At 34.8% G+C, this 14,653-nt stretch overlaps 1 protein-coding gene across 8 annotated transcripts in view; it reads right to left on the bottom strand.

The window, feature by feature from the left end:
• The window catches only part of MEF2C (myocyte enhancer factor 2C), a 131,309-nt gene that overhangs the window by 58,879 nt on the left and 57,777 nt on the right, over positions 1–14,653 (bottom strand). For all 8 annotated transcript variants that reach the window (XM_062599583.1, XM_062599589.1, XM_062599582.1 and 5 more), the window contains one exon: positions 8,031–8,234. In XM_062599583.1, coding sequence (XP_062455567.1) covers positions 8,031–8,234 — 204 coding nt within the window. The remainder of the gene's footprint in view (positions 1–8,030; positions 8,235–14,653) is intronic.

The following is a 14,653-nucleotide window of genomic DNA, read 5'->3' as shown; positions in this document are numbered from 1 at the left end:
TTTATATGCAGTATTATGCTATGATGACAAGAGAAGGAAGTACATTAAACAAACTACAACAGTTGCCTCACTTTTTCTAAAAGGAGTATATTTAGATAGTTATAGGGGCTTATTTACTACAAATATACAGATAAGAGTCTTAATTGATATGAAGAGGCTTTCAGAATCTAATTAACCTCCCAGCTAGTCATTAGCTCTGTGACCTTTAGAAATAATTGACAGAAGGGATTTTTTCCCCCTTCATCTCATTCAGAACTTCCCTGCCAACTGCCTGATCTTACAAGGGCTATAGGACCCACAGCACACCTGTAAGCGTTGATGAGATAACATGCTACAGGGCCATCAGTGCAAGAGGATTACGGCAGTTCTCTCAGGCACAGCATATTGCCCATGTAGCATATCACATGCATGCAGCCCTTGTTATCTGAACACTATCCTCATCATCTCCAGCCTTCCAATGCACTAAAGCTGTGCTAGGTTTTAATTCTCAAGCCCCTGTGCATTATCCTATAGATTTAGTAGATTTCATGCCTATTAACTTTCTGTTGTTGGTTAAAAGCCTATTAATTTTCAATTCAAGCTAGTTCTACAAAGCAGTGGGAATGTTCACTCTTGTCTAATATTTGTTGCATATCTTCATCATATACTTTTTTGAACAAAGTGCTTAGCAGTCAATAACAACAACAGCAACAAAACCAGCAAAATTACAAATCTCACCGTCTTACATGACTTGGTATTACTTTGTTCTCTACCATCTTGATCTTAAAAGCATGCAAAGATGGCTCCGTGTTCTGTAAAACACAGATGATGTGAAATATGCAGGAAGAATTTCACATTTCCATAAACTCAGTTCTTTCTCTTGGTGGAAAATGCTACTGTAATTGGCACTTGTCTCTCCAGCTGTGGGCAGTTTATTCTCCCTCGCCAACTACACGAGTCCATCAAGGAAAGAGAAACATTCTGCAATAGGTAAATTCATCAGCAGTTACTAGAGCTACAGATGTATAGTCCTTTTGGAAAGCAAAGTTAAAAGATGATGCCAGATACTGATTATCTTTCAGAAAGGACCTATAATTTGTAATTATTTAAAATTATAACTTATGTTTGCAAATTAGGACTAATATTTTTCCCCCATGTCCAACTAGCAACACCATCACAACAGCCCTAGGATAATTAAAAGTGTCCTGGAGCAGCTTATGCTAATTCTTCCTGAAATCCTGAATATCACTAAGGGCAAGAGATCACCCAAAGTGAGTTTCTCCTAAAGGAGAGGGGAAACAGGATGGGGGGTATCAGCTGTAATGGAAACCAATGGTCCCTACACGGCAGACTATAAAAGCATCTGGAGAGACAAGGAGAGAACAATTTTTTAAACACTATTTGGGACAGAAAGATGGAAAAAAAAGTATGTACTGCAGGGCAAATGGCAAGAGATTAAGACGGATGAGAATGAAAATGTGAAGATGAAAAGACCCTCAGACCTGGTCAAAGGATGGTCCTCAGGAAGAGTAGGTTAAATATTACTTGATGGACAAGAGCTGAAAATGGACTGACCAGGACTGAAAATGATCCTGATGTGCGTCACATGGAGAATCATGTTACAGTATCATGATAACATCTTATTTTGGTACCTGTTCTTAGTGTGCCATGTCTGAATTAGGGCTGTAAATTCTTCAAGACAGGACCTGCATTTGTCTATTACGTGTTAGAATACAGCAAAATACAGCTAGTTTTGAGGTTAGTGGAAAGGTGGGTGAAAGGGCATACTGTACTTGACAAATATTCAGGTTCAAAAAACAGAGTAAGGCAATATATAATTAAGAAGCCAAATGAGTTTTGTTGAAGCAATGTACTCTAGTAGCTGACACCTTTCTGTATGTAAAAGACTATGTAAGGGAGCTTGAATGCTTTCTAGGTGTAAAAATGATTTATAAAAAGAAAGAAAGGAGTAGTTGGAGGAAAGGAGAGGAATGAAGAAAAGGAGAAGCTGAAGGAAATGCCAGGAAAAGATAGAGTCAAAGGCAGATAGCAAGGGAGACCTTTCAGAAAAGGCAAAGACACTGAGGTCATGGAGGAGTTCTTTTAAGATTAAAAAAAAAAAAAGCTGCAAAGATCATAGAGAGATATGTGTGTATGCATGCAAAGTAGCAGTTTTAAGGAGTGAACTAAAGTTTGGAGAAGATCTGCAGAGTGATCACCATTGAAACATAAGTTTATATGTATAATGAAGCTCAGTTAGGAAAGAGGAAAGTGGAGGAAGTTCCTCTTTTTCTCTACAAGTAATTAGTGGTTTGGCAATGAGGAACTGAGGAGGTGGATGTGTGTGTGCCAGAAAACGGAAGAGATGGCTGATGGGATGAATTTGAAAGGGCTGACCTAATAGGAGAACTTGAGTTAAATGTAGTGACCACTGAATCAGCAGAGGAATTGAAGCCAGTTGGAGAAAGAGGGAGAGTAGCAGGGTCAAACAAATTGATGAATTGGAGGCCAAAAAGAGCTGAAAGATGAAGTAGTTAGTGAGTTGTGGGGGAATGATTTATGTGCATGAGCAAGGATCAGAGTATCAGACTAAGTGTCTAAGAAACAAAATCAAAAACAAAGCTTAGTAAAAACTCGTGAGAGATCTGCTAAAGCTGAGAAAATAGCTGATGCTGTGACATGAAAGAAGTGACAGGGACAAAGGGACAGAGAGAGAGAAAACAAGCAGGAAATTTTGCCTTAAAACTTAATGGCTTATATGAAGAACCACAGTAGATTTCTGTGATACGGCTAGGATTATAATTACATTTGCAGCCAAGATGCAAAACAGTTCCCTGTGTTTCTACTCTGAAAAATACTCCCTACAATCAAAGGCAATGTCCTTTCTGAACTCCTTTGTGGCAGGCTTAGGGTGCCTTGGTACTCTTGGCTGAGCTGAATCTATGAGGTCTCATATACTTACTCAGACCATATACCATTTGAATAAGAGGAGTTCTGCCCACCTAAATAAATGAGGACCAAGTCATTAGACTAGATAATTTAGAGCAGCTACAATGATAAGCAGCTGTCTATCATGAAGTATGAACCTTCTTCAGTGGTGAAATACTGATAATCTCTTCCCATTGTTCCTCAGAAGGTAATAAGTATTGTATTTAGGATAAGAGTAAAAAAGGGCAAATGAGATAAATTGTTACAAATTCTGGATGAAACCAAGCCCTGTGTAGTTGGGTAGCGGAACAACATCAATTTGCCTAGGTATGGTGATACACTAGAAATAAGAAACCGGAAAAACATATAAAAAAGTATCATTCAGCCTCAAAATTGTCATTTGTGAATGAGTCCAATTCCTGCTGAGGAGAAAGAGCATCTATAAACTAAGGATGAAAAGATAACATCTGATAAGAAAAGCAAGTAAATAAAAGTAGAACTATTTTTTTGTTTATTATCACTATATTATAGTACATTTTAAGATCTATTACTTTTTTAATAAAGTTAATTAGAATTTCAGTATTCTCTGTGCATTTTAATTTTCCCATGTAATCAGAATAAAACATCTTAGATATTATCGTGTGTTGAAAAATGTAAAAGTTAGTTCCTTAGCTAGGCCTTGATAAAATCTTTATTAAAATCTTATTATTAAACCTCCATTAAAAAAACTTTATTAAATTCTTTACTACACAAAGTAGTAAAGTGATCCCTGTTTTAAGAACAGTTCAAATTCACAAGGTCTGATTCTCTTCTCACTTAAGCAGTGTAACTGAAATTTCACTGAAATAAGTCATGTTAGATCCGCTTTGGTTTTACAGAAACAATGGGAGAATCTAGCCTTACTTAAATAACTACAAAAAAGCAAAATACACTTCTGTAAGTCAGACATAAAACTCTGGCATTTATTCTTGTTCCCCTTTTCCTCATTGTCATAAAAAAATTCTTGCCTAGCCCTATGCAACTGTTAAGTGGGAGACTGATAAGATAACCTTTTTTAATGAAAGCAGATAGCAAATGCAGGTATTGACAAACTTCTACAGACAGAATAGAACTACAGTTGTAAAAACACTATTTCTGTACCAAAAGCATGTACTAAATGCTACAGGAGTTTCTAATGAGAGAAAATTTATTCTCATTTTAAAATAAAGAATTAGAAACCTTCTAGTGACAGAATTTAAAAAGCAGCTTCTCAGAATATTTTTTTTTTCCATATTTACACATGGAATTGGAAAACTAGCATAAACATGAAATTAATTTTTTTCCCTCAACATCCGCAGGTACAGCAAGTATACCTTACACAGATTCTGCTATTCCTTAAAACAAGTTACTATACCCAGCAACCAACATGTGCTTTTTAACTGAAGTGAAGTTGAAGGAAAGACTGTAGGGTGAGTGGTTCAGTGGATAAGGACATAAAGACTTCAGTTTTAGGAACACAGTTAACTCTAAACTGAAGTCTCAGAATGAGCCTTTGTTTGAAGAACTAATATATATCATACAATGTCTACAAAGATTTCAGTGAGACTTAAAATAGTTGTCACTTTTGCTGAGAATGAATAAACTTGTGTTGAATACAATTTTTCACTCCTTCAAGAATGATCATTGCTTTTTAGTTACCAGCAGATATTTATATTTAATGAGTAGTAGCTGAATTATGTTCAGCTTGTATATAATTTTTATGATCTGAAGAACTCAGATAAGCCAAATTACGTATTGAGTGATTCCATTGTGAATGAGACAACAGGAAAAGATAATTTCAGTGATAGATACTACATTGAATAAAAATTACCACATATGTAAAGAAAGTCGTAAGATTTTTTTTAGACCATTAAACCAAAAGAGCTCAAAGAATAACACTAACTGAACTCAAATATTTTTAAATTTCTCCTACTATTAGCTACTCCATTTACATCACTACAGTAATCAGGATCAACATAGATTTGCTCAATTTGCAGTCATACGGGTATTAAAATTCATTTCAAGACATTTTTCCCTAGAAAAATAACATAATGCGTATTAGATGTATAACATGCTGTGTTTTCTGCTTTTTCAAATAATAAGTTGTGGCCTGAACATTCATTTTTTCAGAAATGCTAAACATATTTAATCCCAGTAAATAAATCAAAAATGTCTGATTAATAAAATTAACAAGTTTAACCAGAACTACATGAAAATTCATGCAATCTTTAGGTTTGAGTATCAGTGGATTAATTCAGAGGGAATTAAGTACATATTAGGGATCTAAACTTTTGATTTTCTTTGAATACGATTGTTCAAAGAAGTTATACCATATTCTAATGACTGATAACTCAGTATTACAATTAAAAAAGTAACTAAATAGTATTATGCAGAATGTGAACAAAAATTGGATTCTAAAATGAAGACTTAGACCTTTTTATGGCTGGCAGTTGTATTTCAAAATTTCATAAGGCTACCTAAAAAAGTTTTCTTTCTATGATTCTGTACAGAAATCTGTGAGCACAGCTATAGTCTTTTATTCTGCTAATACATAGTTATTGAACAGTTATTTAATTGAAAATGATCAGATTTAATAATACTGTCTGATCTTCAGCTGCTGTTGATTGCTCTGGAAGAACAAGATTAAAAACTTGTAAGTATGAAAGCTAGCTGTCTGAAAGTGAAAAAAATGGACTCCTTACAAGGAAAATATGTGTAATGTAGTCAGTTTAACTGATCAACTTAAATATTTAAATGTGTGGCAGATTTATATCCTGTATCTAAAAATATATCCAAACTACACCAAGAGCCAAGCCGTCTTGCAGATCACATACTTTGTGGGCTTTCTTCCCCTATTGTACTAGTCACTGTCCTGTTAATTATCAAGTAAAGGCACGATAATTACACATCTTTTTTGCTAATGTGGGACTCTTGTTCAAAACCTACACCTTGCACAAATACTTCTTTGATCCTGAAATGATACTGGCTTTAGTATGGCTTAAATATTTTGCCTTACAGGCAGAATACTGAAAATCGTAGCACCAAAACAATCAAATGACTTAATTTAGAGATGACAATACATATAGAAAAACATTAAAAATTGCACTTTATTTGGTCTTTTCTGCTGTTTGTTAGATTATTCCATTTAAATAATATTCAGTTACCTACTTTTATTTGGCTGCCTATAGAGGAGAGAAAAGAAAAGGGATGCCCACTGAATTTTGAGCCCATCCACAAAATTACACATCTGCACACAAAATTGCTTGTCAGCCTTATCTAGCTAGACCTATTTCTGTAGGAAAAGCATTTTGCAAGTGCAGAGAGTACTCTTTCTGAAAATCTCAAAGTTACAACAAAATAGACATTTAAAATTTCATGTTTTCACTCAAGTTTCTTGAAAAAAACAGAGTCCTCATGATCGTAAGTCTTCACTCATTGTGAAGCAGGTTATAAATCCCTAACCAGGGGCCTGATTACTTATTCTCAAAAGAAAGCTTGCAGGAAAGAGTAAAGGCATCACAGGAAGCTTTTCCTGCTAAGAATGTTCTGGCTTTGTGCCACTAAAGGAGGGCAGGGGATTGCTTAGGGGATAGAATTTGTGTTCTGCAGAACAGGACATGGGTTGACCAGAGGTAACAGGGTTAAATCCCTAGGGTGACAGTAAAGGCTTGATGTCTGTAAGGAGAATTTGAAGTGAGAGACAAAAAGAGATGATGGAGAGGAGGAAGAAACTGTATACTTTTCTCTTAGCCCTAGCTCACAGAATTTTTTGTATTGCTGTCAGAACCTCACCCTCTCCTTATGGTGGAGGATGTCTGAGGGGAGATTGTGAAGGAAGCAAAACAGTATTATCCTGTATGTTGACAAGAGGATAGACAGAAAAATGATATATATCCCTGAGTTACAATCTTTTTTGATCTATTGTGCTGTGACTGTGACACCTGGTAATGAGCATAACAATGTCTAACAAATAGTATATTTTCTCCATCAAAAATATTTTATGTGTAATTTACACTTACTGTCTTCCATTGCTAGACTCAAATACATGATTAGCCCAGTGAAGATTCCAAAAACATCAGTCTCATTTTCAGCAATATCCAGATTATTTAAAAATCTGAAGCTAACACTTTTTTAAAGATCTGAAGTAATTTAATTGCATAGGCCAAGGCATTCAGTAGCATATATGACTGAATTTTCATTGATTTCTCTATCTGTAAGACACGACCTCATTCTTCCAATGCTTTTTTAAATGTTATCATTAGATGCTTAATCACTTAGATGCTATGAAAATGGGACTTACTTGTATAAGTCACGTAAGCTTTTTTTAAAAAATTTTACTCAGAGCATTTTGCTATTGCAGCAAAATCTATAAAAGCTTTTTTTTGCACGGCTTGAGTCTTAATGTGATTGCATATTAAACTGACTTTTCTGTAAATATTAGAAGCTGAAAATAAAAAAATTGAATTTAAATTAATAATTTTCAGTAATTGTAAATACAGCTTGCTTTATTTAATAGTGTATATATAAACTGCCTATCTCTGAAAATAAACAAAAAGCTTTAAAAAATTCAATCAAATGCCCTGGAGTAGTGATTCAACATCTTTTTCTTCCCTGTCTTTTACACTGTATTCTTCAGTTCCTCCAGTCTGAGAGCATTCTAACTTTTGGAGTGAGGAGACAATTCAAGCAATGTACTCTGGGGAGCACATCAGTGGGAGCTATGAGGAGACAGGAGGACATTCAGCCGGCAGGGAGTGGCCAAGGCATGGAGAAGGCTAAAGGACAAAGCAGCTCAGAAAGCTGGACAACAGGGAGCCACTGATCCCATTGCAGGAGTTTCCGCTGACCATGTGAGACTCAGCAGGATAAAATTTACAGTTCACAAAATATATGAATTCGCTCTAACCTCTGCTGCTCTTCTGCATGTCTCACACAACCTCAAACCCCAAAGCCGTACCTTTTCCTCCCTATTCTGTTCTTCTACCATTATGTCACTTCTCAGATATGTTCTGAGACCCTTGAGAAAGCAGGATCAGGCTTCTTGCTTTGATACTCAATCTCGGAGCCAAGTCAAAACAGAATCCTCACAGGACGCAAAGTCTTACCTCAACAATATCTGAATTCGTTCGACTCTCATGTGGCTCGTTGTACTCTGTGTACTTCAGCAACACTTTGTCCATGTCAGTGCTGGCATACTGGAACAGTTTGTTGGTGCTGTTGAAGATGATCAGAGCAATCTCACAGTCACATAGCACACTCAGCTCATAAGCCTTCTTCATTAACCCAAATTTCCTCTTTGTAAATGTCACCTGGAAAAAAAAGAAGAAAAGTCCATCAAAAATCCCTATGTCAGTCTTTGTAGCCCTTTTTCTTTTCTTGGAAATACAGTGTGGCTGCTGTAGTCTTTGATTAGAACAAGTTTAGAAGGGAAATCCATGAATATAAATTTACTTCCAAAATAGAATATAAGTATCCATTTGTATTTTATGTAACTGAAGAAATATACATAATTCTCATTGCACAAAACTTAAGCTACAAGTAAAAGGTATGGGGCATTTTCATTAAGTAGCACTATGAATTTTAATGCTGCTTCTTTCTAACTTTTTAATTCTTAAGAGTTTTGCCCCTTTTGGACACTGTATTTATACTGCATACATTTTCCCCATCAATATTTTAAAACTGCACTCCAGATTTGCAGTTGTAAAAAGTTTGAACAGAAGGTTCAGTCAGTTCTTATTTTTGATAGGGATTGACTGATTCCATCCTGCCTCTCAATCCTGGCTGACTAGATTTTTAGCAGGGAGAATTATTTCCTATAGAATTTTAAGTAGAGTAAAAGAGATATAGTGTTTATATAGATATACTCATGATAGTTTGGAAGAAATGTCTAGCTTAAGAAAGTCAAATACATTTTATTTAACTTTCACGTTCTCATTTGAAAAATGAGAAATATAAAGGAAGAATGAAGAACAAGTTCTAGCTGGCCAGCAAAAAATATCCTCTTTGAGATAAGATATTATTTATACACAGCTGTAGCATACTTTATTTCATTTCAAAGTAGATGCTTAGAAATACATTTTTTTTTAATACATCTTTTAGTACAAAGGACCCTGGTCATATTATATAGGTAAAAATAGGAATATGCTTAAAAGTTCTCAAAAGGACAGCTAATGCCCTGAAACTTTATGCAAAACCTATGCAGTACGAAAATCATCTGTAATCTGTACATAAGTATAATTTTCCACAGGGACTGTTTTGACAAAAAATGACCTGCACACAGAATAAATGTGTTTTTTTTTCCTTTTCCACATCAGCTTATAAGTTCCAATAAGAAATGTTTCTTTCAATAAGAAACTATGAAGTGATTTTTAAACTAATTGTATGTCTGAAACTGTTTCTGCTTTTTTCTTTCTCTTCCTATACACGTTAAGTGTATACAATGACTGTTTGTGGGTTTTTTTACATCTATTTTCTTCTCTAGCAATTTTTAGAAATACGAATGTTTAAGATAAAAAATATGGCTATGCTAATTAATCTTGGCTATGCTTATTATTAATCATATTTAACATCTAGTGAAGGTATTATGATATGGCAAGGACAGGCATTCAACTGAAATTACAGGTTTGCCTAATCCCACACTTGCTGCTACTAGTTTATTAAGACGCATAGGTAGTAAGTAGTACTTCTGCAATTGGTTTAACACTGAGGCAAGAAGATTCCTTTGTACATGGTTTGTTTAGCCGCTCTTTTATCTTGTCACATTCCTAATGCAAGTTAATGCTAACTGCAGCCCCAGCCTACCTTAGAATCCCAGCAGGTCATGCTTTGGAAAATGTGACCTTTAAGTGTTGCTAATCCTTATTTGCTAGTCCATCTCAAAAAGACGAGGCTTTATGCCAATACTCCGTACATTTGTTCTCCCAAATGTATACTAAATGTTATTGCTCTTACTACCATTTCAATCTTTGTAGCCTCTCTGTCAACATCTTGTTAAGAAAAGATGGATTACCATTAAAGATAATTATTCAAGCATTTTAGAAAAAACACTTTCCACAGCACTGATCTCAAGTATATATATTTGATAGTAAATTCTATCTAAATTTGTCTCTCTCAATGGCTTTTGGCACTTGGAATGCATAATGAGATAGGCAACAAACTTCATCCAAATTCTGGAAAATATACTAATATTTCAAATACTCCATTAGTATTTTCCCTGACTGCAGAAAATTTTGATGCATTTGTTCAGAAACATATATATATATATATATATATATATATCAATATATATATCAAGTTTAGAAAAAGCTAAACACACAGAAAATAAAATATACTAACTCGACATATTTTTCTGCATCTAAAACTCTTTTCAATCAACTTTTTGACCACAGTGCTGTAGGTGGAGTGCCTCTGTACAGTATGGTTTCTGTTGCACAGAAACCTCAGAATTTAGCATGTTACAGCTTCTTACCATCAAAGTACACTCCAGTACAGAAATATCTTTAAAACCACTGTTTGTGTTTACTGTTAGGTGCTTCTGAACATTTAGAGTAACCACACAGCTGTGCTGCATAGCACATACTTATTTCATAATACTTATCACCAAAATGATACTGGTTAGAGTTCCTTTTTGTGGAAACTGAAAGAAAGGACAACAGATAAGATCTTTCTTTCTTTCTTTAAAGTATAATCTTAATTGCTCAGAATTCAGTTTGCTAATAGCTCCTTGATCGAACATTTTCCAAAGCTATTAGATAATGCATTCTCCCACTGTTCATAAATGCGTGAAAAACAATTGTAACTTATTGTTTCTACGGTGACCTGGAGTATAACTATTCTTTTTAAATAGACTCATTGACAGCTTGCATTTTAGAGTATTTACATTTAAAGATAATAATATACATTTTATATATATATATATATATATGTTTTATATATATACACACACACTTTTACAATAGTCTATAGTTAGGGTTGTAACTTGTGCTTTCAAATCTACGGGGAAAGGTCAGTATCCTCAGGAAAGATTAAAAATAGCTTTAAAGACATTTAAAAACAAATGTTTGTTATACATAATTTCTTTTTTGTGGCTTCATTAGGAATATGAATATACTTCTCTTCCATATTCCAAAATATTTACATGAGCAATAAAATTAAACAGCATCTTTATTATTTAACTTTCTTTTGGTCTCAATTTGTTATGTGAGCCACATGCACCTAAACTAAAAGTATCTATTAAATGTCATCTAAGGTAATAGCAAATATTCTAGTATTGGAGACATGTTGCTGATTGGTAAAGATTAACATAAATTATTAAAGACATTTTGCCTCTTTTGTCTAGGTGGAAGGGAGCTTGAAAGCTACACTGAAGAAGCTCTGACTGCACTTTAACAATTTTGCTTGTACTGAGTCAGCTCTGGGAGTGAACAAAACACGAACAATCTACCGAATATAAGCTTTTCAGTAGCTGTAGCTACAGTACCAATAAATCCAGGTAATCACACAGTCTTGCTATCATATACTGCATTGGAATTACTCTGTCCTAATGGCATCATATATCAACATACAATCTGCCATTTTGTCAGGACTGTGTCTTTGGGACTAAGAGTCCTAATAACATAAAAAGTGCTTCAGAGACTGAAAGAAAACATAACGACAGTAAGCAAATTCATCAACATATTTTAGAAAGGATATCCAAAAATGTGCATGCATTTCAATGGAATTCGTTTAATATTTAACTTTTTTCAGCAGCAAAAATCAAATCAATACATACTCTTCCCTGCCAAATTTAGTCTAGATATGATTAATTATGCCTGCTGTCTAAACCAGATTTGGAAGATATTATTCACTTCTAATTTGTAGGTCTCCTTCAGTTTACAAATTTTCTGCTTTTCTGGAGAAATGAATGCAATTTATGAAGTCCTTCTCTGCTGGGATAGGATAATATTTTAGAATGATATGGTGAGAATTGGGGGGAATGAAAGTAAAGTGGGGGGAGGAATAGAAGAGATAAGAGGCCAGCATCAACTGTTTTTAAAACCTATCCAAGCATGTATATATAAAACACAGGGTGTAAAATAATAACACAGTTCCTAAATACATCTATGAGTTTTTTAAAGCGTGGTTGTATATATATTGCAAAAAAAAAAAAAGTGTGCAGCAAGTGCATTTACCTCTGACTACTTACCAAAAGTTAACCTAATTCCATCCCTGCATATTATACTTAGTCAAAAAAACCACTAGTCTACTACTATTTGACTAAATAACACTGTTCTTTTACATTTTTAATTTTTTTTTCTACTCCTACTCTTTCCTTTTAACTCTTTTTACTTTTCAAAGCTCTAGAGCCATACCGCTCTCATAATGGGAATGGTGTATGTAAAAGATGAGATTCCTAAAGTCTGCTGCATTTCATAGGAGGAAATATAAATGCTGATGACTATATAAGTTGTGAGTAAATCAGATACTTCTTTCAAGTATTAGGAAACCAAACCAAAACAAAATGAAGGAGCCAGTTTCTACCTTCACTAACAAAAATCAGGATTAGCTCTTTGTGCATTTTGGATGAAATTCTGGCTAATGGTGAAAACCCATTAGAGGAAGGACTGACAAAAGAGAGTTGTCAAAAGGATATTCTTCCACTTCAACTCCAGCTCTTCTTCACTACCCAGGAAAGACCATTCAATTAGCTCTCCATATATAAAGTTGCAAGAGGTGTCTCTGAGGGGTGGTTTATGGACTCGTCATTGCAACGTCTGAATGGGGATGTAGACAGCCAGACTGCAATTGTACATGAGTACCTGTTGTTGTATGCTCCATTTAGATGGTAATCTGGCCCAGAGCCAGATTTGTTTAATCCGTAGTAAGTAATGCTTATTTAAACTAAATACATTAGGAGATAATTTTTCTTGGTTTTGAGTGTAGATCCTTTGACATGCTGAAATTCAAATATGTGTGCGTATGCATGTATGTGAACAAGTCAATCCATTTTTTAACTCAGATACTATATTAGTAAATGGGGATAGTAGCCACTAGTAGTAGTCTAGATTTAGCTAAGTTTATAACAAAAATGTTGTGCTGCTTGTAGATGTTAATATATCAGTGGAGGAACAGACCAGACATAATATTCCCATTTGACTAGAATACTCTTCAAGACACGTATTTATCTTTGTGACAATATAATCTTTCCTTCTTTCTGTATTTCTTTTGGTGCGTGTGGGGAAGTACAAGGCTGGAGATTCTTTTTTTTTAGTTCTTAATTTGTCTCCTTCTAGTCCTTTATTTTGCAATCTCACAGGCTCTGATAGGCTAATTTTGGGAGACTGAGCCGTTAATAGTAGTGCCATTATGAGAACTCTGTGTTTGTCACTGACAATCACAGTGTGTATGCTTACATTTTCTGTTTAAAGTAGCAGTTCTGTGCTATTTCAAGCAATTCAGTGGCAAAATATCAGGGTTCCCCGTATTTCTTCCTATCCTAATTATAAAGAAATATAGTTGCTGACATAGGAAAATGAGAGAAACAGGGAATTTGCACATAATCCTTCCCATATACGTTTCCTGCCATTAAACATGTGTGAGTGGCTAGGGAAAACAGGGTCCACTTATGTATCACAGTATCTGATACATATACTGCCTGGTCAAAAAGAAATATTATTCTGTTTTTCCACCTGAAATACCTAAATTTCAGACACAGGGACCCGAACAGGCATGGTAGACGGAAGGTATCTGGCAAATAGGAGGTGCCACATGAGGAATCACCTTCAGACATAGCAAAATCAAGTTGGCCAGGTACAAACCAAAGGGCTTTTGGCTGAAGTGCCATTGCCAGACACTTAATCCTATCATATGCTGAAACCCCAGTAACTATTACAGAGGCAACAGCTTCTGTCATAGTCTCTCTTCTACTTCCTCCTATTCGATTTTGTTTAGCTTTGTTTGTCCTATGAAGAGGCTTGGCTGCAACAGTCTTTACAGTAACCCTCAGTGAACTGGTAAGCAGAACCAGTGCAGGATTTTGCTCTAGACAAACCTTCCTTTATGCAATGGCTGGGCATGTCATATTAAATGAAAGGCCCTTTAAAGTGCAGTGAAGGACTCTTCAGCAGCCTGCTTCCATGTTCTTACAACCCTCCAGCATAACTTACAGCAATGAGACAGCAGTGATTTATGCTGGTAAAAGAACTATTGTCCCGGAAAGCCTCAAGCATACTAGGCTACAACTTACTGAATAGTCCAGCTAAAGAGGAGTTCTGTGCAGGATGCCCTAAAATTACAGCTATACAAAATAAAATGTTCATAATTAATGAGCATAAAAAAGAAGGTTTTGTACTTCTTTGTTATACCCTATTTTTAGTGTATTAGTATATAAATTACAGATCAAAAACTTAAAATAGTGATATTGTTCAGTCTATCCAAGTCCTTAACATGACAGTGGATTTTTTTTTCTTTGTGAGTCAAGAAAGGAGGGATAATTTGAAGATGTGTTAATTAACAGATAATATGGCAACCCAGAAATTAGTAGGTTGGGCAATATCAAATATGCTTCACACTTTAAATAATAACTTAAGATCTGAAGAACTGATAGGGATACAAGAATAATAATGGTCAATCTCTGCTATTTCATTTCCTTTTGTTGAATCAGACAGATAGGATTAAATCCATTATATATTGATGTATACACACACATATATATATATATGTTCTAGGCAAAGACATATAAATGAGAAAA

This window comes from Rhea pennata, chromosome Z (genome assembly GCF_028389875.1).
Source record: "Rhea pennata isolate bPtePen1 chromosome Z, bPtePen1.pri, whole genome shotgun sequence".
Lineage (NCBI taxonomy): Eukaryota > Metazoa > Chordata > Aves > Rheiformes > Rheidae > Rhea > Rhea pennata.
The sequence above is the reverse complement of the archived record's forward strand: the minus strand, read 5'-3'. Positions and strand labels throughout refer to the sequence as shown.